Raw genomic sequence first — 27,258 nt, 5'->3', positions numbered from 1 at the left:
TTCCCCAGGGTCCCTCCTGTCTCCGGCGGGAAGACGCTCCCTGCGCCCATGTATGGGGTGTCCCAAAAACCGTAGACACACTTTGAGCAATGACAAAGTCAGTGGTCACTCACACAGTCCATTTTCAACATTTAGAAGAATCTACAGGAATGAATAATATTTTTGCCAACACCTGTTGTTTCCACACTGATGACCGTTCTGGCCCGGACCCTGCTGATGACGCAACGCCGTGGAATCGCCAGCGTCAAGGCCCATTCCGCTCGGTGTCTGCGCCCTCAGTGCGTCCACTGTCGCCGCTTTTGTTCCGTAAACTTTATCTCTGTGTGTCCCCATAAAAACAGCCCGGGGGCCCTTTAGGACACGTTTTCTTTGATCAGAGCTCCGTCTGGCTTCACCCACTATTTCAGATCAGTTAAACCTGAACAGGAGTGAAGACTGAGTGAGTGACCAGCTGTTGAAGTGTGTGCCCATTTTTGGGCGCCCAGCTCCTGCTGCCCCAGGGCATGCTGGGAGTTTGGCTGGCTCAAGGTTCACAGCGTTTCAGTCAGTTTGTGCTGAACAGAGATGCCCTGGGGGCAAAAGGCTCAGCGTGGATCAGGAAACAGCAGGAGCCCAGTCCTTTGGTTTCATTCTGTTTCTCTCACTTCGGTGTGAACACTGTCACCCGTGTCCGGCCTGGTGTGTGCTCAGCACCGGGCACCCTGACGCGTGTCCCCCCCGGTGTGTGCTCAGCACCGGGCACCCTGACGCATGTCCCGCCCGGTGTGTGCTCAGCACCGGGCACCCTGACGCATGTTCCACCCAGTGTGTGCTCAGCACCGGGCACCCTGACGCGTGTCCCCCCCGGTGTGTGCTCAGCACCGGGCACCCTGACGCATGTCCCGCCCGGTGTGTGCTCAGCACCGGGCACCCTGACGCATGTCCCGCCCGGTGTGTGCTCAGCACCGGGCACCCTGACGCATGTTCCACCCAGTGTGTGCTCAGCACCGGGCACCCTGACGCGTGTCCCCCCTGTGTGTGCTCAGCACCGGGCACCCTGACGCGTGTCCCCCCCGTGTGTGCTCAGCACCAGGCACCCTGACGCATGTTCCACCCAGTGTGTGCTCGTGCACCGGGCACCCTGACGCGTGTCCCACCCAGTGTGTGCTCAGCACTAGGCACCCTGACGCGTGTCCCACCCAGTGTGTGCTCAGCACCGGGCACCCTGACGCGTGTCCCCCCTGTGTGTGCTCAGCACCGGGCACCCTGACGCGTGTCCCCCCCGTGTGTGCTCAGCACCAGGCACCCTGACGCGTGTCCCCCCTGTGTGTGCTCAGCACCGGGCACCCTGACGCGTGTCCCCCCCGTGTGTGCTCAGCACCGGGCACCCTGACGCGTGTCCCGCCCGGTGTGTGCTCAGCACCGGGCACCCTGACGCATGTCCCCCCTGTGTGTGCTCAGCACCGGGCACCCTGACGCGTGTCCCCCCCGTGTGTGCTCAGCACCGGGCGTGTCTGTTCCAGGAGCCCAGGCCCCAGTGGGAGGGGGGAGGCGCTGGCGGGAACAGTGAGGCCGGTGTCTGTGCAGGAAACGGTGTGCACGCGTGGCTGGGAGCAGGACGTTGGGGATGCGGCCGCTGGGGGGGCTCTGCTCCCGCAGGGCGGGCTGGGAGGGCGGGACGGCCCAGGGGACACTGCCGGGCACGTGAAGGCGCCTTCCTGTCGGCATCCAGGGCCGCCGGGGACGGTGCGGGAGGCCCAGACGGGCTTTTCAGGATGGGGCAGTGCCAGGCTCGGAGACGAGAGCTTCTCGGGGGGGGGGGGGGGGGGGGGGAAATAAGAAGAAATTAGTGTCGTTAAAGGAAAGGGCGTCAGCGTGGCCCTCCTGCAGGCCCAGCCCGCTCCTCCGCGTCTCCAGAACAAAGCCTGTTCCTAGAAACACCCCCGGCCCCCGCGGCCTCTGCTCGCTTCCTCTGAGGAACGCAGCCGCTTGTTTTTAGAAAGCCCTTATTTGTCTCCCGAGTAGGAATTTTATTAAATTTGCTGTTAATCATCAGAAAACTCTCCCGGTGTAACTCGGAGAGCACCCCGAGTTATTAGAGGGTGTGCGCGGGGTTCTGAGAGGGATGTTATTTCCTTTGCTGTTTACGCATTTCATCCCCGTGTATTTGAAAAGTCGGGGAGTTTAATGTGTGTGGTGTTTCTCTGGCTCCAAATTTCTCTTTGATGAAGTCTAAACGCACCTCTTTCCTGCTAACGAAATGGTCGCTGACCTCAGAGAACGGTTATGGCAAGTGTGTCACATGGCTGTAGGTTAGTAGACCCCTGTGGACATCCGTCCGCTGATGTAACCCTATTGCTAGATATTCCCTGTAAATATCTCTTTTCATTCTGATGGAAACATGGAATCTTCCGTCATCTCCCTGCGAACATTGGACTTAGACGGTCTGTCTTACCTATTACTATATCCCCAACTCTAATGTGTTTTTTATTTTTTTTTTATTTTTATTCAAAAAGCTAACGTGTTTTTTAAATTTAGGATTATCAAGATTTGATATTCTTTCGAGAAGGAAATTTGCCTGAGTCTGAATCCTCAATCTTAATTAAATGTTTATTTTGAGGTAGATGTAGATTGACAGGTAGTTATAAAAATTAACGCAGCCCGACCGACTTGGCTCAGCCGGCTGGGATCCAGGAGATCGCGGTTCGATTCCCGGTCGGGGCAAGTGCCAGGTTGCTGGCTTGATCCCCAGCAGGGGCCTGTAGGAGGCAGCCAGTCAATGACTCTCTCCCATCAATGATGTTTCTCTCTCTCTCTCCCTCTCCCTTCCTCTCTCTGAAATCAATAAAGACATATTTTTAAAAAAATTAACGCAGAGAGACTCTCCTATACCTTTACTCAGTTTCCCCCAATGGTGACATCTTAAAAAGCCAGAACATCACAGATGTTCCTACGAACAAGATAGGGACCGTTTCCATCGCCAGGAAGATCACGTCACCCATTCTACCCACACCCGCGTTCCTCCCGACCCCACCTGCTCCTGACCCAGGGCGACTATTAATCTGTTCCTCGTGTCGATGATTTTGTTAGCTCAGGAATGTTATATGAACCGAATCCTGCGTATGTCACCTTTGGGGATTTCTGCACTCAGCACATTTTTTCTTGACATTCCCCCAGCCTGATGCGTGAGTCAGCAGTCTGTTCGTTCCCCTTGCCGGCGGCGTGACATGTTACAGATGTACCGCGATTTATTCAGCCTCTTGCTGTTAAAGGGCTTCTTGGTTGTTTCAGCTTTTGCCTGTTTTAAATAGAGCTGCTGTAAGCATTTGTGTGAAGGCTTTGTGTGAACGTGTCTTCCTATCTCTAGGTATTCTAGTTCCTTTGCCTTTTCATATAAATTTCAGAATACCCTTGTCTATAAATATAGAAAGTTAGGCTGGGATTTTTAAAGGAATCTTGTGAAATGTGGGTATCAGTTTTGGGCGAATTGATATTTTTATTATATTGAGTGTTCCAACATGGTACATCTCCCCATGTACTCAGATTCCTCTCATTTCAGCATGTTTTCTGGTTTTCGACACACAAGTCTTGTATGTGTTTTCTTGTATGTGTATGTGGATTTCTACCTGATTATTTTGAATGATGTTAAGTGGTGCTGCCGGTTTAATGTTTCTGTTTATGTGAAAGACTTTCTAAACTCCATATACAGGAGTTTTTGTTGTTTTTGTTGATTCCTTGGGATGTTCCACACAGACAACCATGTTGTCTATAACTATGGGCAGTTTCACTTCTTCCGTTTTTATCCGTCTGATTTTTATTTCATTTTCTTGCCTTATACCATGGGCTGAAAACTCCCAGCAGTATGTTGAATAGGGCGGTGTGAGTGGATATATTTTCTTTATTCTGATCTTAGGAAGGTTTTAGGAAATTGTCTTTCACCATTAAGTATAATTATAGCTGTATAGTTTTTATAGAAGCTCTTTATCAACTGGAAGAGTTTCCCTTGATTCCCAGTTTCCTGGGTGGTTTTATCCTGAGTGGGTGTTGAATTATGTAAAATGCTTTTTTGCATTCATTGATATGATTCTAATGATTTATGTGATTTTTATACTTTATCCTTTTAATATGGAAAGTTGAACCGATTGATTTTTTTTAAATTATTCATCTTAAATTTATGCACATTTAATGAACCATTGGAGGTAGACTCTGCAACTTTGCTGAATTTGTTGATTAACCCTGGGCATAATCGTGTGGGTGTTCTTTAGGATTTTCTATACTTAAAAACTCCTGTCATCTGCAGATAGAGATAGTTTTACTTTTTCTTTTACAATGTAGAATAAGTGGTGAAAGTAGGTATCTTGTTCTTATTTGAGGGGGCATTGTTTTCTACTTTTTACCTTGGAGTATATTATTATTTGAGATTTTATAAATGTGCTTTACTTTGTTGAGGAATTACTCATTTATTCTTAGTTATTGGAGGTTTTTGCCATAAAAAATTTTGGATTTTGCCAATTTTATTTTTTGCATTGAAAATGTGATCATGTGTTTTATTTTTATTTTTTTCAGTTAATGTGATTTATGATGTTGATGATTGCCTGATATTGAACCATCCTTGCATTTCTTAGATAAATCATATTAGGTAATGGCATATTATTTTTATTATTATTATTCATTTTTATTATTCTGTGGATTCAGTTTGGTTGTATTGCTTTAAAGAATTTCCCATTGGCCCTAGCTGGTTTAGCTCGGTGGTTAGAGCATCGGCCTGTGGACTGGTCACAGGTTTGATTCTGGTCAAGGGCATGTACTTGTCTCAGTTGCAGGCTTGATCCCGGCCCTTATCCTGGTCAGGGCATGTGCAGGGGCAGCAAATTGATGTGTCTCTCACATCAGCGTTCCTCTCTCCCTGTCTCCCCCCCTCCCTTCCACTCTCCCTACAAAATCAATGGGGAAAAGTATCCTTTGGTGAGAATTAAAAACAAAGAATTTCCCATTTATGCTCCTAAGTGACACTGGGCTGTAGTTTTCTCTTTTATGTTTCCTTTGTCTCTCTTTGTTATGAGGATAACATTGACCTTTTGGAAAGAATTGACAGTATTGCTTTCTCTTTTGAGAAGGATTTAAAGCTTTAATTCTGTAAATGTTTGGTAAAATTTACCAGTGGGGTCATCCACTTCTAGAGTTTTCCTTCTGAGGAGAGTGTTGTCTTACGGTTTGAACACCTTGTATTTGTTGTAGGTCTGTTGATGTTGCCCTATTTTTTAAATTCAGTTTTGGTAATTATGTTTCTAGAAGTTTGTCTATTTATGTAATTTCTGTTATCAGTTATTTTAGTTATTTATCCCTTATCTATTTTTTTCGTAGTTAGTCTACCTAAAATTTGTCAATTCTGTTACATTTTCAAAGAACCAGCTTTTGGTGGTGTTGAGTCTATTATTTTTCTAAGCTCTATATTATTTATCTCTCATTATTTTATTTCCTTCCACTTTTAGTTTGTTTTTCTCTTCCTCTTCTAAGTTCTTAATCTATAAAGCTAGGTTATTGATTTGACATTTTTCTTCTTACTTAATGTAGATACTTACAACCATAAATTTACCACAGACCACTGCTTTCACTGTTCCGTATTTTTTGGTGTGTTGTGTAATTTTTTAATGGTTGTTTTATTTGTACATATTTGTGCATTTCTGTTTTCCTTCTTTTATTGATTTCTAGCTCAAATCCATGATTATTTGAGAGGACATTTTGTATTATTTAAATCATTTTAACTTACATAGACTTGTTTGTGGTTTAATACGTGGTTTATCCTGAAGAAGGATCCTGTTCTTGGTTGGAGCGCTCTGTACAGGTCATTATGTCTCCCTGATTTATAGCACTGTTCTGGTCCTCTGTTCCCTTATTGATCTTCTGTCCTGATGTTCTATTCATTATTGCAGTCTCCAAACATTATTGTGTAACTGGCTCTTTCTCTTTTAATTCTGTCAATAGTTGCTTCATATATTTTAGAGCTCTTTTGTTTGGCGCATATATGTTTATAATTGCTACATCTTGATGAATTGACATTTTTATTAATATAAAATGTCCTTATTCGTCTCATAGCAGTTTTTGAATGAAAGTCTATTTTTGCTGGTATTAGTATTTCCATCTCAGTTCTCTTTTGATTAGTATTTGCATGGAATATCTTTCTCATCTTTTTATTTTTCAACCCATTTCTGTCTTTGTATGTAAACAGTCTCTCAGGCTGCGTATAATTCGATCAGGTTTCCTTTTTTTAGATCCATTTTGTCAATCTCTCCCTTTTGAAGAGCAGAGTTTAATCCATTTACACTTAAATAAATCAATAAAAAGGACTTACTTTTGACATTTACTGTTTGTTCTTTATATGTGTTATAACTTATTTGTGCCTCATTTCCTTCACTACCACCTTCCCCTGTGTTTAATTAATTTTTGTACTCTAGCATAGTGATTTCCATCTCACTTTTATTTGTGTATATTTTCCAGGTATTTTCTTAATGGTAACTATAGAAATTATAATTAACATCTTAAAATTTTAACTACCTAGTTTGAATTGATGCCAACTTAGCTTCAATAGCATATAAAATTTTTGCTCTTATACAGTTTTGAAACTTCCCCTGTGGTTAATTTTGTCACAAATATATGTTTATACATTATTTGATGCTTAAATTTATAATTATTGTGTCATACATTTGTATTTTAAATCATGTAGAAAAAGAGTTCTAAACCAGACAGAATAATAGTGACCTCAGTATTTACTTATATGTACCTTTCTTGGAATTCTTCATTTCTCTGTGTGACTTACCATCTAGTTTCCTTTTATTTGATCCTGGAGGCCTCCCCTGAGCATTTCTGGTAGAGCTGGTGCACAAAAACATACTTTCATGTTTTTTTTATTTGTATTTTTTTTTAATCCTGCATTTTGAAGGGACATTTTGCTGAATAGAGAATATTTTTTTGACAGGTTGTTGCCTGATTTTTCCCCAGCACTTTAAAAACATCATTCCATTTCCTCGCCCTCTCCGGTTTCTGATGAGAAACTTGCTTTTAATCTTATTGAGGATTCTTTGTACGTAACAGGTTCTTGTCTCTTGCCGCTCTCAAGATTCACTTTGACTTTCGACAAGTTGACTATAATGTCCCTCAGTGGGAAACTCTTTGAATGCACCCTCCTTGGAGTTAGCTCAGGTTCCCAAATGTGTAGATTCATTTTTGTGAGCAAATCTTGGGAAGTTTTGTCTTTGTTTCTTCAAATATTATTTCTCCCCTCTCCTCCCCTCCTTCTGAGATTTTCACGGTGCATGTACTGAACTGCTTGATGGTAGCCTGTCTGTATCTATGTCATGTGTGTTCTCTGACGTCTTTGCCCTGGTAGCTTGTGTTCAACTAGTGTGTTTGCATAGAAATTTCCTTAAGTGCTGAGAGAGAGAGGGGAGGGGAGGGGAGGGGAGGGGAGGGGAGGGGAGGGGAGGGGAGGGGAGGGGAGGGGAGGGGAGGGGAGAAAGGAAAATCGAGAAAATGAAACTCCCCCAGTTTGCAGATGGGCACCGTCCGAATGGGCACTCCTTCGGTGTTTATCCAAACAGCTGTTTGCGACTCTGCCTTTGCTTTCCCTTCTTGCTTTCACTGAATCTAGTGACCAACAACACATGAAAGATTAGGGACGCCTCGGGTCCTTTCTGAGAACGCCCTCTACCCGGTCATGTGCCTAACTTCCTAAATTTCCTATTATGCACACACTTTCGAATGTGCCAGTTTTCCAAAGAAGCTCTTTCTACGGCTTTTCTTCCCAGGCTGCTAGTGTTCTGTCGTTTGCCTCAATATAGTATTTTCCCCAGGTGTCTTTGGTTGTTCACTTGCCTTAAAATGTTTGAGGTTTCTCTACCCCTTTCTGCCTTGAGTTGTAAATTCAGCAAAACCTTTAGAGACCACCCCTTTATGCCAGTCCTCAGGTAACCTCCCAGGCACAGCAAGACAGACAGACGAAATACTTTGTTCGATGTGCTCGATGACTATGGACTCTCTCAGAATACTTTAAAGCTAAAGTTATTAGACACCGTTATTGACTTGTTCTATAACAAATTCAAGTAATTTTCTATTTATGGCAATTATATTTTAATTAGATGTTTAGCAAATGTTCTCTTTAGTTAAGGTCAAGTCCTTCAAGTTTTAAATGCGTAACAGTATAATATATATCAACTGGCTTTCAAAGTCTCACCATTTCAGTCATAGTAGAATTCAAAATAATGGTGACCTTACGCAATCATGCCTCATCTGGCCTTCACCTCCCCACGGTGACTTCTGAGACCTCATTTCCTCCGATGTCTCCGCTCACTCAGCTCACTGAGCTCCCTTCTGCCGCCTGCAGATACGCTCAGGGTCCTTCTCTTCCTTCAGGTCCTAGCTCAGGTCACCCCCATTGTCACCTGATTCGCACTTCCCCCCGGCGCCCGGCCATCCTCTGACCTCACCCTGCCTTACGTTTCCTTTTCTTCCATAACCATCTCATCTCCTAACAGCATACAATGTGTGTGTGTTTACAGTGTTCCCTGTGTATTGTCTAACACTGTGCACTGACCTGGAGACCAAAGGACTTGGGTCTCTGACCTCCCCGATGGGGCTCAGGGTCCTCGAACCCAGGAACCACAAAGTGTGCAGTCAGTGACTATCTGTGAGCGACGGGATGCACCCTCTCCTGTTCTCATGAAAGGAATTAGCAGAATTCTCATCCTTGTTATGTCGACGAGGGTCCTTCAGTACTTAATTTTTATGCATTAGATTAAATTTTACTATAAATATCAGTAATTGTGCTTTTCTTATTAAAACAATCTCAGCTTAACCTCTCTGTGTGCCCTGCTTAGCTATTGCATTGCCTAGACATGGAGGTGATGACACATCGTGTTTTCCTACAGCAAATGCCATGAAGTTACATACATAACAATCGCTCAGCAGTCACGTAGTTGAAGGGATTCAACTGTCCTGTCTTTGTAGAGTGCCAGTTGAAGCACATATTACAATTCGAGTTTCTCTTTTAAATTCTGATCACCGTAGATTTTACTTCAATTAACAGTAAAAATAAGCCAGGATTCGCATTTTGTTCCGCATAGACTATTATGTTTGTTAACATTCACTTTTCATCGCCGTGTTTTGCCCTGTCTCCTGCCGGCCACTTTCAAGGCCTTAGAAAGTGGTTTGGGGACAGGAGGTGGAATGGGAACCAGGAGCAGCCAGTATATTAACATGAGAACAGCTTTCGTTCCATTATAATTATAAGGGAAAGAGTTACAGGAGTAAGGAAATCAAGTTAAAGAAAAAGGTTATTATTTGTATGTATGCAAGGAAATCAAAGCTGAGCCTTAGACCAAGTCCTTGGCGTTATTAAAGGAAGAGCACCCATCTGCCTCTTTTGATGGGCACACTTCATGCAGCTCGAGGCCTTAGAAGAGATGGGAGGTATGTCTGTGTGTCGGGTGTTTAATTAACCTCATTTTCCAGCAATAATTAGTTACTAGTCTTCCTGAGAGAGAGAGGGTTCCAGTTTGGCCGAGCAAAGTCTATCTTTCCAAGCCGCCTGCCTGTGTATACAGAAGGGGCCCAATACATAACCTTTCTTCCCTCCTTAAGTTATGAATAAATGGAGAAGTAAGACTGAGGTGTAAGGCCAACGGGACCTAACAAAGATAAGGAACCGTATTCCAAATGAGCTCCCGTTGGACAGTTCAGTCTTCAGACATCTGAACTTTCTCCCAAGAAGCTCTGGCATCAGTCATGGTCCTTCCCTCGCTCTCCCTCGTTAAACTCTGCTGGTATCTTTGCAAGTGCAGACCCTGCCCTGGAAGCGAGCAGGGGACAGCTTGCTGCCTGGAGGTGCCACTGTCCCAAATTTCCAATCCCCCCCTTCAATATCAGCAAGCACACAATGTTCTCTCCTTCTTGTGGGATAGTGTGTGCGGGAGGCGGAGAGGAGGGAGGCCAGGGATATTCTACTAATGGGGTCAGCTCCGCATACAAGAAAAATCATCTCAGCGCCATTGGTTTGTATCCTTCCAGGTATATCTGTGTTTACTTGAGATCCCCCTGAGCGGCTCTCGGAGCTGAATTCCTGAGAATGACTTTAGATGCTTTGGGAGTCCTGGATCCAGACCGATTCAGAAGGACAGTTTAAGACATGAGGCCGCAGGCAATACGGTAGATAGACACACGCCAAGTAAAGCTCGTGCTAAATTGGACCCAGTTGCCCAGAGAGAGACAAGGGCCCCTGAGATTAGTTATGAGATATGGACGATCGTGATCACATGATGTGCAGAACTCACCTTAATTCTTCGAGTCAAGACCCTAATGGCGATTAAATGAAACCAGTTCAATCCTAAAATGTCCTCAATGACATACTTTGTAGAAAAGCGGCTACTGAGATGTTTTGTACCAAGAGCGCTATGAAAAATGTGAGTCTTCCTCAGGGCCCTGAAATCGGGACCCTCGGCAAAGACCCTTCATTTGCAAAATGCTTCAATTAAAACCCAGCAGGATATTTAGCCTGCCTGGGAGGCCCCGAGAAATGTGTTTGAAAATAGGTTTTCCTCGCAGTTTCCTTTTTGCCATTTGTGTTATGGTTATTTACAGCCTGGGGCCACGAAACTACCCAAGTGTCCCATTGAGATCAGGACCCCTGTGGTGGAGTTGACTTCCCTGCGCTGTTATCTAGGTCTGTTTAATGCTGCTCATAAATCACCAAGACAAGGTTCTATTTTTGAGACAAATAGAAACAACCGCCATCATTGGTTTTGAGCGTCTATTTTAGAACCTCTGTGGCCTGTAAGCCTTTGCTTCATTTAAAACTCGCCTAGACAGGGAAATAGCAAGTTACTGTTGGCAATCCAACCACGATAACACGATTTTCAGTAGTAGGGAAAAAATACTACGTTTCATGTGTTTTTGCTGCTGCATGAAAAATAACCATGAATCTTCCTTTTTTTTAAGATTAAATTATCAGTTTCTCACCGTTTCTTTTTTTTTAATTTATCTTTATTGTTGAAAGTGTTACGGTGACTCCCCTTTCCCCAGAGGCCTTTCCTGCCCCTCACCTGCCCCCCCCCAGGCCTTCTTAATAATCTACTTAAAGTAAAACTGGCAATTTACTGTGTGTTGTTGATGGTCACCTTACATCCAGTTTCTTAGTTGTCTTAATAGTGGATCAAAGGGTCCCTACCCGTGTCGATAAGAAAAGTCACGGAGCCCTGGACGGCCACTTGGGCTCAGTGGTTAGAGGGCTGGCTGTGGACTGGAGGGTCCCGGGTTTGAATCCGGCCAAGGGCACTCGCCTCCCTTTCGGGTGCGTGCGGGAGGCAGCTGACCCATGTGTCCCCCTCACACCCATGTTCCGCCCTCCCTCCCTCCCTGTCGCTCTGAAAAGCAAAGGAAAAAATATCCTCGGGTGAGAATTAAAAAAGTCACTGAAACTCTAAAGCCGCCAGCTGGTGCCATCGCCAGACAGTCTACTTTCCGAAGTTTTATTAAACGGCCTGATTTGTGGTGAGGAAACAGCAGGGCGCCCGGTGTCTCATAAACAAGTCCCGAGGCGCCTGTGGGTGCGACAGGAGCGGCCCGTGGGCCGCGCTGGCCTGAGCCCGTCTGGGCCCGCGGGCAGAGCCCCTCTTCCCGCGGAGCCCGGGAGGCCCTCGCCCCTCCGCGGTGACCTCCACGGCCCCCCCGGAGAGAAGCGGCTGCGGGTCCGAAAGGAAGTCTCATGTTTGTATTAAAAATAGTTTACTCGTATTAATAAGTTAGAGCAACGTTGCCCGGCCAGGGTGGCCCAGTGGCTGAGTGTCCTCCATGCCCCGGGGGGTCCCCGGTTGGACTCCTGGTCAGGGCACAGCCCGGGTTCCAGGCTCCATCCCGTTGGGGGCGTGCAGGGGGCAGCGATCGATGTTTCTCTCTCATCGTGGATGTTTCTCTCCCTCTCCCTTCCTCTCGCTGAAATTAATGAAAATGTATTAAAAAAATAAGAGTAACGAGAAATGTCCAGTTGTGTTTCGCAGTTACCCCCGGTCTCCAAATAGGAGTGGGATGGGATTTACTGTTTTCTATCGCCTTTGCCAATCCCCTCCTTAGGGTTCTGCGGCTCCTGGGAAGACCCCCATTCATGCACCCTCTCGGTTCTTTATTGTCGGGAAGAGAATTGATCCCGCCTTCCCCAGGCCTCCCCTAATCCGCTGCTGTTAGTGCTTTAATTGAAATGCGACGTCAAAACTACTGACCGTTCAAGCTCTCCCTGACTCAGGCTCCTGTGTTCTTCTGGGATCTCGGAGGAAGCTCGGGACTTAGAGATTTTCTCATTCAGTCTCCTCGCCGTCCCTTCGGGAGCTGGACCAGGTTATCGAGTAAAATTCGTCACCCACAGCTCGCTGAGGAGTGCCGGGCCGTCGGCGTAGCCTCGCGTCCCTGCCCGAGCCCGGGCGCCGTCCCGGATCCGACCCCCTTCAGACGCGCTTTGTTTGGTTCCGTCGATGAAACCCGCCCGCTAATCGCCAGGCAGCGTCCCCAGCGCAGAGCACACCTGGGGCCAGATGTGCGTGTTTCACTCGGAAATGCGTGAATTCGAGAGCCCCGTGGAGACGCCAGCCGCAGTGTCCTCACACCCCTGGCGACGAGGGGCGGCGAGGGGCGGCGAGGGGCGGCGAGGTTGGCCGGGGCGAGAGCCGACGGGCGGGCTTCGTCCTGCAGCTGGGGACCCGGCGCCGGGAGGAGAGGAGCTGAGTCCGCATCGTGGGCGAGTGCGTGGCCCTGAGAGAGACATTCAACTTGGCGCCTTGTCTCTGCCCCACGTGTGGGTGTTCAGAGCTTTCTTTTCCACAAATGGCCGTGAACAAGCCGCACGGGAACAACTGGGACTGACGGGGCTCAGGGCCCAGAGACGCCGCCCGGCCCGGGGGTCCCGGGTCTCACATTCACGGCGCCCTCAGAGGGAGGTGTGCCCGCCTGGTTTCCTGCAAATGCCAGCTACCTAACTCGGATTGTCGTTTGTGTTTATTGACACATAACTGACCTGTAACACGGGATCAGTTTCAGGGGCACCGCAGGATGCGACCTGCGTGCATGTTATGAATGAGCCCATGGCCAAGCTGGTTGTCATTCGTCACCACAGTTACAAACGGTTTTTGGATGAAAACCTGTAAGATCTACTCTGTTGGCAACTTGCAGACCTGTGGGGTATCGCTCGCCGCGGCCGCGGTGCCCACGTCGCGTCCCGGGACCTGGACCTTTGCACCTTTTACCCCCTCCGCCCACTCCAGCCACATTTTAATTCTTGATGATTCAACACGTTTCGTGTTTAGTAAGGCTCCCCCGGCCTGCGCTAGCTCCCTGGCGGCCTTTGGTGTGTGCACCTTTGTGTCACGGGATCCTGTACGTCAGGAGATTTTTTTCACAGTTTAGGCAAAGTCCTCACGTGGCTCCAGCGTCTTCACGGTGCCCGGTCAGCCGCGCCCTGAGGCTCCCCAGCCGTCTCTGGTCGCCTAACTGTCCGGATGCACCGGCAGCTTCCGGCAGTTAACCCTGCAAACGGGCCCTCGTCGCTGGGCACAGGTTCCCTCTTGTTCTAAGTGTTGTAAGTTGTGAGCATCACCTTCAGGTTCCTTTGCCGTAGTTAAAGCAAGGCCAGTCCAGCTGGCATTTTCCTGCGACACAGACAGCACTCCCCTTACTGCTCTTCATCTGGAAACAAGCTACTTGTGGCCCTGGTCCTGTCCTGATCTACGACCTTGGGAGCCAAACGAGGGTAAGACAAGAAAGAACAGAATCCAGATAAACTGAGTAACTATAGGGTGTCCCCCAAAAACGTATACATGCGCTTTGAATAGTTATGAAGGCAGTGTATTTACATGCGTTTCGTTTTCAAGATTGAGCTATTAGCGGTTAACGTGTATATACATTTTTTGGGGAACCCTGTATATTTAAAGTGGGGGTAACCTTTTGTGGTCTTGAGTTCTAATCAGAAATCAGTAAAATAAAAATATGCACAAAATCATCCACAGACTGTATATTTTTTCAGCTCAAGGCCGCAGATTTGCAAGAATGGCAGCTCCTTTTTGGCCAACATGGTCTGTACCACAAACACTGATCCTCCCTGGAATTTCAATATCATGCCGGGTGTCTTCGGAAACATTACACAGTCAAGATAAAATCAGGGACGGGAGCCAGGGTTTCCTTTCTTGCCCTCAGCACGGGAGCCAGGGAAAGGCTGAAAGGCCATGAAAATGAATATAGATTCGGGGGTGAAGGTCGATTTCAGCAGCAAATCCACAAACGGAGCTTTTGCTCCAGGAGTCCCCATGGCTGTGTCCTTGGCGCCTTCTGTCCTGTTCATGCTTGTGCCGACCTAACGTTATCTCATGCAAGACCTGAGCAATTCTGCTGCCCACCGAGCTCCCCCAAATCTCCTAAAGCAGCCGGAGTGTGTGCGTAGCCCCCTGGGGTCCGGCAGCGCACCCCTGAGCTCAGTTTGTAGCAACAGCACCACCGATCCCCTTCCAGCTTCTGACTCACCCCACCTGCTCTGTCTCGCGTCACTTGAACAACTCAGCAAAGCAGGCCCCATCCCCATTCCCCGTCTGTGGGCCGAGGCTGGGTCGACCAGGCGGCTGTTCAGTCCCCAGGGTCCCCAGTGATCCATGCTGGGAATTGATCACGTCTTTGGTTTGACCCCAGAAGCCCAGGGCTTTGGGCCCTCCGCCGGGCACCGTGTTCTTCCAGTTTGTCTCGAGAGCAGGCGGGCACTGGGTGACTTGAATGCCATTAGTGCAACCATTCTTCAGTTGGTGGAAACACTGCAACACTGCGGGGCTGCAATGAACTGAAGACGCTCCCTGGGGTGCAGTCACCGGGGAACATCACTGACGTCACAGCCGCGGGATCCGGGTCTGAGTCATTGCGCCCGCCTGGCCTGCCCTGAGTCATGGCCCCCTTCCAGAAGGAGCGGCAGGGCTGGTGAGGTTCAAAGGAGGATTGCCTGGGGGAGAATTAGCTCCTGAGAAAGCAGAGAGTATTTCAGTTTCTCTAAGGAGCTGTTGAGGATCAGGCTGCTGAACCTCGGGGCTGAGGTCACCGGGTCCCTTTTCTTGGCATTAGAGTGACAGCCCCACGCTCTGAGTGTTCTCGGTCTCTCCTGCCTCAGCACAAGTCAGGTTCCTTCCAGGACCGCCGCTTGGTATTTGTACCTATTCTTTCCAGGTGTGTGTGCTCAGAGTTATTCAAACACCACCTGGGCTCCCCCCACATACGCCCGCACTCACCCCCGAGCTCTGGTAATTAAGTACCGAGTGCCCAGCACTGTTTTGGGAAGTAGGATAAAGATGGGGAAGGTTGTGCCCTCTCTCTGGGAAGGCTGACACATGAGTTAGAGTCAGGTAAACAGTGAGTAAATAAACGAGATATTTTCACAGATTGATCACCAGGAAACACAGCAGGGAGCAGGAGGGTGAGCAGTGATGGGGATCTAGGGGGGCAGTCAGCCCGCCACCTGCACAAGGAGATGTTGGAAAGGAGACGGCCTGGGGAGGAGCACGTGCAAAGGCCCTGAGGTGGGGACAAGCTTGGCGGGGTCCAGGAAAGCAGGGACGTTCAGCAGGCCCAGTCTGCGTGTGGTTAGAACAGACTCTAGTGGAATGAACAAAGCCTGTTTATATTTAATACCCAGTTTTCCTCTATGGGCAGCAGAGACTGGGTGTCCGGGTTCATTTGCAGTGTAAGCCCCCCCCCCCCCGGCCCTGCCTGGGGACAGCGGCGTCCTTAGGGAGGAACTGTTCCCTGGTCCCTCTCAGGCGAGCGCGGCTTTTCTACCCGCTGGCTCACGCTGTGAGTAATCTCCCGTAAGTGCCTGGGATTAAAACTGAGCCTCGCACCGGACGGCAGGCAGTCCCTGGAGCCCGCGTCCCGCTGCTCCTGTAACCTGAGGAACGTAGGCTCTTAAACCTCCTTCAGGGCCTGTTGATCCTGGAAAATGCCTGAGGACTTCAATCCTGAAACGCGTTAATCAAAGCTCTGGGAAGGGCGCTGTGCACTGTGATCCTTTTGCAATTAACCATTTTCCAAATAACTGGGACCCTGAGATGGTCGGTGGCTCTGCCGCAGGCCCTGCCAACCTCCTGCCTCCTCCAGTTGTCTGCTGCCCCCCTAAGCTCCGCCCGACCAGAGGCGTTCCCGCGCCCCCGGGAGCGTGGTGGAGCCCGATGCCCAGTCCTGGATCCACTCACCAGCAGGTGCCTCTCCTTAGTCTCGAGGTCCTACCCCTAGTCCTTGAAGAAAGGGAGCCGTTCCAGTGAAGGTCACAGGGCAGGCTTCTCCGGGACGGGGGGGTTTCTGCAGTGTCACAGCCAAGGGAGGGCCGGTCCAGCCTGCGGCAGACCTACAGGGGTCCACGCCGCAGGGTCGCAGAAGGGTAGACAGGAGACGCCTTCGAGGCCGAAATCTGGTTGTGAAGGAGTAAAGCTCCATCTGTGTAGAAATGCTCCTGAGACCTGAACATGCAAATTGTTGTGGTCACAGAATGGAAATAGGGAAAGGGGACCACCTCTGAATACAATAAATACAATAAACACTTAACTGTTCTTCCCTGAATTGTGTTGTTTTCAAAATGAACCAATGTGGTCTCCTGGGCCTGTTGCAAACGGATCATAAAGTTGTTTATTTTTTATGTCCGTCTCCGCGAGACAGACAGTTGTGATGGCAGGGTGACCTCTTCGCGCTCGGCATTACACACAAAGCTATTTTTTTAAGTGTCAGGACAGGACCTGTCGGGGTGGCTCAGTTGGTTGGCGCGTCTCCCCTGCGCCAAAAGGTTGCCGGTCTGATTCCTGATCAGGGCACAAACCTAGGTTGTGGGTTCGATCCCCCGTAGGGGGCGTGCGGGACACAGCCAATCGATGGTTCTCTCTCTAAAATGAATTATGTCTCTGTGTGTGTGTGTGTGTGTGTGTGCGCGTATCCTTGTGTGAAGATTAAAAATAATATATAACAGGTCGGATTGTTGGAAGACGTCCATCTATTCCCCAAACTTGCTCATCCCCAGATGGTTCCTCTGTGGCTCCTCCAACCACTGGTGCCGTGGGACCGGGTCCCTTGGTGGCCGAGTTCAGTACAGGGGACCCTGTCCCGCGAGGCTTCCTTCACGTGCTGAACAGAACAGACCACATCCCCTGGAGCCACTGGGCCAGGTCAGGTGCTGGCGTATCCCGGAGGGAAAGCGTTTTATCTCAGAAGGGGGTTTACCCCCGACGGCCGCACCGCTCGCAGATCTCCATCCGAATAAGCATCGGGACAGCTAACGAAACAGAAGCTGAGCTGCGTGCACCCGCCAAGGCCCCGGTGCTCTCTGGGCACCGGTCCCCAGTCCAGGTCAGCATCCCGTGGCTCCTGGAAGACGCTCGTCTGTGTCACGCTCCTTCCTCAAGCGCTCACAGAGTCGCCCAGGAATCGGCGCAGCCAGTGCTGCCCCCGAGGACCCGGAGGGTGGGTGCCCAGCGGAGCACCTTAGGCGCAGAGCTTCGGAGGGGCGCAGACCCGGTGTGGGGACCCTCGGCAGAGCGGGACCTCATCCCGGAGGGACCAGGGCCGGGGGCATGGCCCTCTTCCCAGCCAACTGTCTCCAACACTGACTCTCCCTTTTCAATTAAACTTAATGGTGAATAAGATCATATGTTTCCGGCGTACGTGTCTGCGATACGCGGTGTCTGTTGCGTTGTGTGCCCACCACTCCAGTGAAGTCTCTGTCACTACCCTTGACGCCTTCACCGTGTACCGTCCCCGCCCCCGCCCCTCTGCGAGCGCCAGGCTGTCTGTGAGTTTTTGTCTGTCTTCCTTGTTGGTTCCTTGGTTACTTTATTTTATATCCAGCACGCGAGTGGAATCCTCTGGTTCTTCGCCTCCTCTGCCTGACGTGTCTCGCTCGGCACGGCACTCTCGGGATCCATCCGTGTTGTCGCAGAGGCAGTGTTCACGCTTCCTCACGGCTGAGCCGTGTCCTCTGAGGCTCACGAGGCGGGCCTGGCGGGCGCGCAAGCCAGAAACAGCTGCCCACGTACCATGGGTCAGCGGGGACGCGTCGTTCAACAGTGATAAGTGCCGATGAGAAGGGTGGTCAGCCAGGCGACAGCAGCAGCCGCCTCTGGCGGGGCCCGAGAGCTTTGCATACCCTTAGGTGCCACTCCACGCGGCTGGTTAATTATAAAGAGGGGCTGACGTCGGAGTCCCTGAGTGTCCTTGTTCCGTGGTGTGGTCTGAGCCAGTCGCCGCGATGGACACGGGGGCCCGGTGTGTCCCCGCGGCTTAGGAAGGCTGCGGGCCACAGGGTGCTTGTCTCTGGTGACACAGCTGCTCTTTGGTTGAACAGACACCAGTGTTTGGTGCCAGAAGGTCCCACGTCCCTCCGGGAGACCTGGTGGGACAACTCGCTCGGCTTCCGTGAGCATTTCCACGTCCGTGAAATCTCAGGACCTGCTGCCGGTCCCGGGCGACCAAGGTGCCGTGTGAGATGTGCGTGAACACGCGGCCCCGCTCCAGAAGAACCAAGGGAATGAAACGGCTGCGGGACCCCTGTGCTGAAGCTGCGGCGCCCAGGGCTCTGGGCTGCGCGGGGACCCGCAGGGAGCTAACTCCAGGAGGCCCCGCGCCGCGCGTCCCTCTCACGGCCTCAGATCTAGACCGAGTGTGACACCGATTCTAGAAATTACCCCGTGTACTGAAGCTGTCTGATGAGGGATTGTCTGAATCCGCGCAAGTGAAAGCAAATAGTGTACACGTCCGTGCGATGTGTGTGCGTGGTGTGCATGCGGTTTACAGGCGAACTACGCGTACGCTTCCTGCTCCCCCGCTGGCCGTGAGGTTTCTCGGTAGCTTCCTTCCTCAGGACTATTAGAAAGCCCATGCGACATTTTCTCCGGGAACCATTGCGTCTTTCAGTCCTGCAAAAATAACATAACTTTCACTAAACGATTAAAGCGATCACTGAAGCCCTGCATGTCAGTTCTTTGCGCTTAGGAAATATAAGTTACCAAGGCCTCACGGCGGATTCCTGCCGAGCAGCATGCTATGCATGGTTATAACTGCAGTCTTTAAAAGTCTGTTCATTAAAAGTGTTCCCAGGTAGAATAATCTGCTTATTTGGAGCTGCGTTTAAGGCCTGCATTGAAATCAAGCGTAGACACAAGCCACTTGGAAAGAAATCATTTGCAGAATATTGGACTGTTCTCTGTCACGGGCAGGGACTCCTGAGGGTGTCAGCACTGAGGGGGACAAGACAGGCTCAACCTTTTTCTGGGAACATTTGAGGGAAACCCCGACCTTGGCATTTGCTGGGGTGGGGGGCAAGCCCCATACTCTATCTTTCTGTGAAAGTGCAGGTAAAATTGGAAAATGTACACAGAGGTCCTCTATAATCCATGTACCGATGGCTTTACTTTATTCAACGAAACGTTCCTGTTTCCATGGAAACAATCTTTATTTCGGACGTACATCCACATGCCACCTGGGTTAAGGTCTGGCACCGAGGAAGAAGCTCAGCCATCCATTGTTTACATTCATGAATCACAATCGCTTTACCTCTTGGGATTCCCATTTGGAGACCGTTTTAATTGAACTATAAATGGCATCAGCCGTTATTCTTGTGAGTGTGTTAGGAAGCACCAGCCTCCCCCGGACCCCAAGATGCTGAGACCCACAGCTTTGGAGGAATAACGAAGGGGGTGTCTTTCAACTCAGTGTGGCATAGATTTACCAAAGCTGCCTCCTCTGCGGATCGCTAGTCAATACCACTGGAGGGCCATTGCTTCTACAAGGGATTATTAGCATGTGGCTCTTTTTTTTTTTTTTTGAAGGCAAGATGTTTTCATGAGTCTGAGATACTAAATTGCCAGAACTTTCGCATTTTCCTAGTGGGACTGAAAGTTGCATGGTGTGAACAAGAGTTAGGAAGTGGAGTTTTTTTTCTAAAAAGGCCAGACAAATCAGATTTTGTTTTCTTTACGCACAGATGCTGTTTTCTCTCACCTTCGTGAAGGTAGGGACAGGAGGGTCCCGACCCAGGGGCCAAGGAGATCAGGGCTTCGGAGACATTTCCACTTTGTGGTCCATTGGTCTCTTCCCAGTTTTAGAAAAGTCCGTCTCTGACTCCGAATCTCCAGCTGCCTGGGTCACTGTTTTCTACTGTGTTGCCTTTTTCTTACTGATTTGCAAGATTTCCTAACCATGCTGTAAACATGTCATTTGTTGAATATATGTGTTGTAAATGCATCCTACTTTTTGGAGTTCTTTTCATGCTTTACTTTTATGATTATCACTTTTTGTGCTCTAGGTAAGAGATCTTTGGTTACGTAGAGTAATAAAGGCATTCTTTATTGTTTCCATCTGGAAGTGTCAGTTTCACATTTTGCATTTAGGTCTGCAGTTCTTCTGGAATAGATTTTATATATATTGTGAGGCAGCGACCAAGGCTTGTTTTCCCATCTGGCCATCTAATTGGCTGCACCGTCGATGGAGAAGACCACTGTGTCTGTGCACTGCTGTCCCCAGTTTTCATCCGTCTAGTGTCTGTATCTGTGTGGGTTTGTCTGGGGCTTTCTATCATGTCCCATTGGCCCGTTGTCTGCGTCTGCACCCGCTAAACACTGTCTGGATTACTACGGCTTTGTAATAAGACGCGATACTGCGTAGCACAGGGTCTCCGGTTCAGTTCTTCTTCAACGTTGTCTTGGGGGTTCTTGGCCCAGACCATCAACATCAGAATCTGTATCAGGAATAGAGACTTTGAAAAGCCCTCGGTTGACTGGGACGAGTAGCCAAGCTGGGGAGCCCCTCTTCTAAGAACTTCTGAGAAGTCCACCGAGTTTCCAACAGGGCCTGTGGAAAAGTCTATCTTCTGGTCAAAGGGTCTCATTCTGCAAAATGCACTGTACGCACTGGTCCCCGAACAGCCTAAATGTTAGTCCTTGGAGGAGATCTGGTTTCTGACAGCCCGGTTCACCACGATGGGTCTAGAGCAGTAAGGGCCTTCCAGGGGACAATTCTTCTGTTGAATTTCTTTCTTTCTTCCCTCTGGTTTATCACCAAGTCTTCACTTTTTGAGTCACGGTGAAGCGAGAATTGCTGGGTAAACCAGGAGAGCTCTTTTCTTTAAGACCTTTCAAAATCCCACAGCTTTAATATGCACTTGCTGCAGGGTTATTGTTAGATTTAAATTTAGTGGAAAATGGTCTTCTTATTAGTCCTTTGGTTTTTAAACTCATAAATCCCTTTCAGGCAACCGTTTTTATTAAGAGTTAGCACACTCCCATCGCATCTGATAATATGACTGTGAACAGCTGGAGCTCACTGAGAGCTACTGTTGTGAAATGGTTCTTACGTGTCAAATGTAGTTGGAAATAATTTTCTGTCTGCAGTTCAATCATAAGAGCTGGGATAATACTTGGCATTCAGGCTCTTACACCACATGCGACCGTCTGAGTGTCCCGGGTTCCTCCCAAACTTTCTTACTTTTCTTACCGTCAAACCAGTTACATTCAGGTCTTTTGCCTATTTTTTAAGTGGATTCTGCGTTTTTTGGCCTGTTGAGTTGTATAAGTTATTTATATGAGTTTTGGATATTGACCCTGAAGAAACCCAACAGCACTGATTCGGAAGAACACATGCACCCTCGTGTCCCTGTGCTGTTACTCTCAGCCGCCGAGATCTGGACGCGGCCCCGCTGCCCATCAGCAGACGAGCGGGTGAAAAAGCTGTGCGGCGTCTACACCATGGGATGCTGGTCGGTCACAAAAAAGAAGGGAATCTTCCCTTTTGCAACAGCAGGGATGGACATGGAGAGAATTAGGCTAAAAAATAAGTCAGAGAAAGACAAGTACCACGTGATTCCGCTTGTATGTGGAATCTAGTAAACAGAATAAATTAACAAAACAGAAACAGACTCTTAGATGCAGAGAACAGACTGACGGCCGTCGGGGGGGGCTGGTGAGGAAGGTGAGGGGATTAAGCAAAAACAGAGACGACAGCAGAACAACTGGTGGAGACGACACGTGGAGATTCCAGAGGGAAACGGGGGGGGGGGGCAAGTGTGGGAGAGTCAAGGGGGGTAAATGGTGACGGGGGGAGACTGGACTTGGGGTGGATGTGTATAGAAATGCAACCTGAAACCTATATAAGATTATTAATGTCATCCCAATAAATTCAATAACATTTTTTATATTAAAAAAATACCACATTTTAATTCACTTAAACCTACTGGTGGGAAGTGGCTGGATAAAGAAGAAACGAAACAGTGCACACAGTATTTGGGGGCCACTTCGTAGCTGACCTCAGACTAATTAAACGTTGGAAGGGTTTGAGAGGAGTAGCTTTGTCCCCTCCGTGAGGGCGATTTTTACGGTCGGCACGATCCGCGCGTGTCCGTCAGGGAGGCCAATCGCCTGCCTGGCTGGGTTTGGTCTCCACGCCCTGCCGTCCCTCCGGCTGACCCAGGCGTGGCCGTGGCAGGCGCATCGCGAGAGATCGATGGATCAGAATGAGTTCCAACACGGGGGTGTCGACCCTGGGCAGAGGAAGCGGGGGGCACGGGTGAGCAGGGAGCCGCGGCAGAGCCGGGTGAAGGGTGAGGCAGGAGGAGAGGGCCTGGGGTCGGGAGGAAGGCTGCGAGAGCCGGCCTCGCTGTTGGGGTGCAGCGGGCGGGTCCGGTGTGAGGCTGCGACCGACCCCCCGAGGCGTTCTCCCAACAGAAGGTCCTGGCGGGAGCCCTCGGGCTGCAGTTTACCCGGAAGGTCCCGTTCCTTGGACGGCTCCTCAAATCAGAGAATCTCCGCAGTCGATGCCACCAGCTTCTAACATGAGTTTCCAAATGCTGTGTAGGTTCCCCGTCTGTCCTTGGGCCACTTGTCTTTTAGGACTGGAGGACACTGGCAATTTATCATTCCCACGGGGTAGGGTCCACGTAGGTTTGCAGCTGTTCGTATGGAAAATAAAACAATAATTACTAAATGATAAAACAAGAGTAAACAGTTTCACGTACTCATAACTGTAAACCTACTGAGCCCCACCCCGAAGGATCGCAAAATAAGTCGTCATAACGTTTGGCCAAAATGGTTGGGAAATTTTTAAAAAATCACAGGTTAGCAATAACCAGGAAAATGTTTGTGTTTTTTCCCAGGTCAGAGCTGCGGCGGCCTAGTCCAGGGCCCCAACGGCACCATCGAGAGCCCAGGCTTCCCGCACGGTTACCCCAACTACGCGAACTGCACCTGGGTCATCCTGAGTGGGGAGCGCCACCGGGTCCAGCTGTCCTTCCAGAGCTTCGCGCTGGAGGAGGACTTCGACATCCTGTCCGTCTACGACGGGCAGCTCCAGCAGGGCAACCTGAAAGTGAGGTAAGGCGCTGGCCCTCCCCTGTTCGTGACGTCGCGCCTGTGACTGAGGTCGGAAACTTAATCGGAATTAATGTTTGAATGGAATTCCAAGAAAAGAAAAATTTCTATACCCACTATAAAGCAAAGGTAAAGACAGTGGGTGTGTGCACAGTTTCTTCAGGAGTTAAAAGCCTAATTCTTACGGAAAGCAATTGTTGACTTCCTTTATGAGCATCAGATGGTCCCAGATTGGTGAGACAGTGTTGTCAAGGTGATTTAAGTAACGTTATTTACGCCATTGTTTTTAAGCAACTGGGTTTGAGAGAAAGGGCACAAAGATAAATGAGTGCAAGTGAGCCCTTATTCAGAGTACAATTCAGAGAAACACAAAAGGAACCGTTCCCTCGTCAGAGAAAACATTCCTTAAAAAGCACATAGGGAGTGGGGGAAACATGCAAGGACACTGCCCTCTGAAGGATGCTTGTTTTGCACATTCGTAATATGGCGCCTTCCCCATTAGTTTTCTCTGGTGATCTAGGATTTTTACCATGAAGAAAGAAAAATGTGTTCTGGATGGTTTTAAGTCACATTTTTCATTTATCAACACAGAAAAAGTGCACCGTACAACTATTCTGTTGGTTTTTTTTTAAATCTTGCAAAGGAAAGATGTATATCTTTTCAAAGAAATTGGAACTTCTTAGCTAACTTGATGAATATATTTAAATATATACATCTATGCAAATAAAGCTTTACCCTCTGGTTTTAAAATTTTGCACTAATTATAAATCAAGTCTCTGAATATATGGAGCCATGTAGGAAATGGGAGAGTAGGCAGAAGAAATTGTACTGCTCAGATAAATACAATGGTGTAGATGCTGAGGTTCGCAGTGATGCCCACAAATCATGGGTCTTACGTATTTTATTCATGATTATGCAAACCGGGAACATCTCTTACTACAAACTATATAATTATGTCTGTATGTGTAGTGAATATACACATATATATTAACAGTATATTTAATATATTAAAATGTTACAGTAATATATTCCAGATGTACTTTATTTGCATTTGCCAATGTCAAACACCGTCCGGTGCTCTCTGGTCACCTGCGACGCCTGTGGCTGTGGTCAGGAGCGCGTCCAGTGCCCTCCCCTTCTCTCAGCCACGCCTCCGGCCGTGTCCCTGTGACTGAGGTGAACGTGGTCCCCGGTCTGACGGGCAGGGCCCTGCCTTCAGAGGTCTGGACACAGCGTCTACCTCTACAGCGCTTGCCCATCGGACGCGACAGTTCTCTTTCTCTTTGCTGCTCTTCTAAACACGAGTCATTTATTTGCTTTTATCCCCAATAAAGATGCTACTAGGGAACAGGGCTACACTGTAGTAAGAAAATAATCGTAATAGGAACCGCAAAGGGTTATGACAAAAAAGAGTCTAGTTTATTCAGATATCAAGGCATGTGCTGGCCCGGCCGCTTGGTGGGTTGGCATCATCCCCATAGGCAAAGGTTGTGGGTTCGATCTCTGGTCAAGGCACATGCAAGAATCAACCGATCAAGGCAAAAATAAGCGGGGCAACCGAGCAGCGTTCCTCCCTCCCTCCCCCCTCCCTATGTCTCTTTCTCTCTCCCTTCCTCCCTCTCTCTCAAGTCAGTAAACAAATCTCAAGGCATGTGACTGCGCGTTAGAAGTCACTCTCTCTCTTTCCAGTTCAAAAAAGGGCCCAGTAAATACCTACTCTTAAAAAACTCCTCTTTGTCAGCATTTTCCTGCCAGTCTCTCCTCTTCCAAAGGAAACTTGTTGTAAATACTAATTTGATGGGCGACCTGTTTTTAAACAATATATCCTGTTATGCCCGGCCAGGCGTGGCTCAGCGGTCGAGCGTCGACCTAGGATCCAGGCGATCAGGGTTCGATTCCCGGCCAGGGCATAGGCCCGGGTTGTGGGCTCGATCCCCAGTCGGGGGCGTGCGGGAGGCGGCCGATCAATGACTCTCATCATCGATGTTTCTCTCTCCCTCTCCCTTCCTCTCTCTGAAATCAATAAAGACATATTAAAAAAACCAAAAAGAACAAAAAACAATGTACCCTGTTACATTCTGAGGCGATGCCGTGGTTGGTTCCTGTGTTAATAGCTGTAACGTTTAGGAAACAGCGCCCCTGCCGTTCTCGGAGTTATGGAAAGGCGGGCACTGGAAATACTGAGGCCGGAACCAGTCGATTCATTGCACGTGATTGGGGGTCCCGGGGTACAGGCTGTGAATCGGCGTCCGAGCCCCCAGAGCTTTATAGATATCGCTGAGTTACATGTGTGGGGTCACGGTCCTTGTGCTCACTTAGGTGTTTATACTCCAGAAACAAGAAAGGCGGAGGAAAGAGGCTGCTGGGGCCCATTTAAATGGCTGTACCGGTAATTCTTCCTTGGGGCCAGAGAACAAAGATGCCCTGTTTCTGCCCCTTTCCTGTCCTTAAGGAAGGAAGGTGCTCTCGTCTCCGTATTAATCTATATAACGTTCCCCCGGCCCTACACTTAGGACGCCTTTCTGAGCGGCCGCCCTGTGGGGTGGGAACTGCTCTGGACGCAGAAGCCTAAGGATCGTAACAAACCTGCGGAGCATCTCAGAGTCGGATGCCCCGGGGCCTGCTGAGGGCTGTGGCTCTTTACTCACAAAAGGCCGGATAAGTAGTGATGTGAACTAAGAATACGAGTGTCGCTGGAACGGGCACCTCAGGAGGTTGCAACATTCCAGCATCCGCTGACGGGCAAAGACTCAGAAATAGTAAATTCTGATCAACGGGAGACACTAATGTAATTCGTTTCCCATTATATCTTTTTTTAGAAATAGGTTTTGTTGATTTTAGAGAGAGAGAAGAAGGCAGAGAGAAAGAGAGGCTTTGATGTGAGAGAGAAACATGGATCGGTTGCCTCCAGTACGCAGCCCAGGAACTGAACCCACAACCTGGGCACGTGCGCTGACGGGAATCGAATCAGCCACCTTCCGGTGCCCAGGATGGTGCTCCACCAACTGAACCTCGCCTGTCTGGGAGCAACTGTTTGTCTCTCAGACACGGCCAGCTCACCACACTCACGGAAACTCTGGGATTCAAGCGAAGGGCACTGTTGGCAGAGGACTGATGGAGGTGCTGCTAGTCCACAGGGCTGTCCCAAAAGTTATTACTGAGACCGTCACGGTCTCTTGTTGTTTTACTGCTGCTCTGAAGTGTTTTTAGCAGCAAAAGGTGCACCAACCACAAAATAAATAGTTGTTGTTTTTTGAAAAAAATTTGAGCATTTTATCACGAAGGAATTTCTTTTGTTTAACCACAATAAGAAATATTTTTCTAAATACATAAGATTTAGATTTAATCCCTAAATAACAAAACGTAGAATTTGGAGGTTAGAAATGTTGATGTTTACATTGTAACTTGATCTCCACTGAAGAATATATTACTTACCCTAATTAAAAAAAAAAAAAAATCCTTAAAGGAAAAATTAATGCACAATTTATGTTATCATCTTGGATCATTTTAGTAAAAACACACAAAGACATAAAATATGTGAGCCTCCTTCAGTAAATTAAATTTTAACATGTAGACTTGGAGGTGAACTAAGACTTCTCGTAAGCATAAGAAGATATATGACTCGCAATTAGAAAACGAAATCTCTTGAGTTACCTGGAATTAACGCCACTGATTTTAGGAGCTGTCACACTATTGCTGTTGCTTTAATCTCTGGTCTTTATTGACTCTGCACCTTTTCTTGCTTAAATGTCCACAGAGGTCCAATCGTATGGCCCTAGAACCCTATGCTTTTGGTTTTTCAACATCCCTTCCTTGACCGCCCCCCATTTTACTGCTCACAGAAAACACCCCGATGAAGACCCCGTTCTGT

At 48.6% G+C, this 27,258-nt stretch overlaps 1 protein-coding gene across 1 annotated transcript in view; it reads left to right on the top strand.

Moving 5' to 3' along the window:
* The window catches only part of CSMD1 (CUB and Sushi multiple domains 1), a 1,001,626-nt gene that overhangs the window by 212,902 nt on the left and 761,466 nt on the right, over positions 1-27,258 (top strand). Inside the window, exon 2 of the mRNA XM_081129106.1 lies at positions 23,174-23,390. Coding sequence (XP_080985232.1) covers positions 23,174-23,390 — 217 coding nt within the window. The remainder of the gene's footprint in view (positions 1-23,173; positions 23,391-27,258) is intronic.

Source organism: Miniopterus schreibersii (assembly GCF_964146895.1).
Source record: "Miniopterus schreibersii genome assembly, chromosome: 2".
Taxonomy (NCBI): Eukaryota; Metazoa; Chordata; class Mammalia; order Chiroptera; family Miniopteridae; genus Miniopterus; species Miniopterus schreibersii.
The sequence above is the reverse complement of the archived record's forward strand: the minus strand, read 5'-3'. Positions and strand labels throughout refer to the sequence as shown.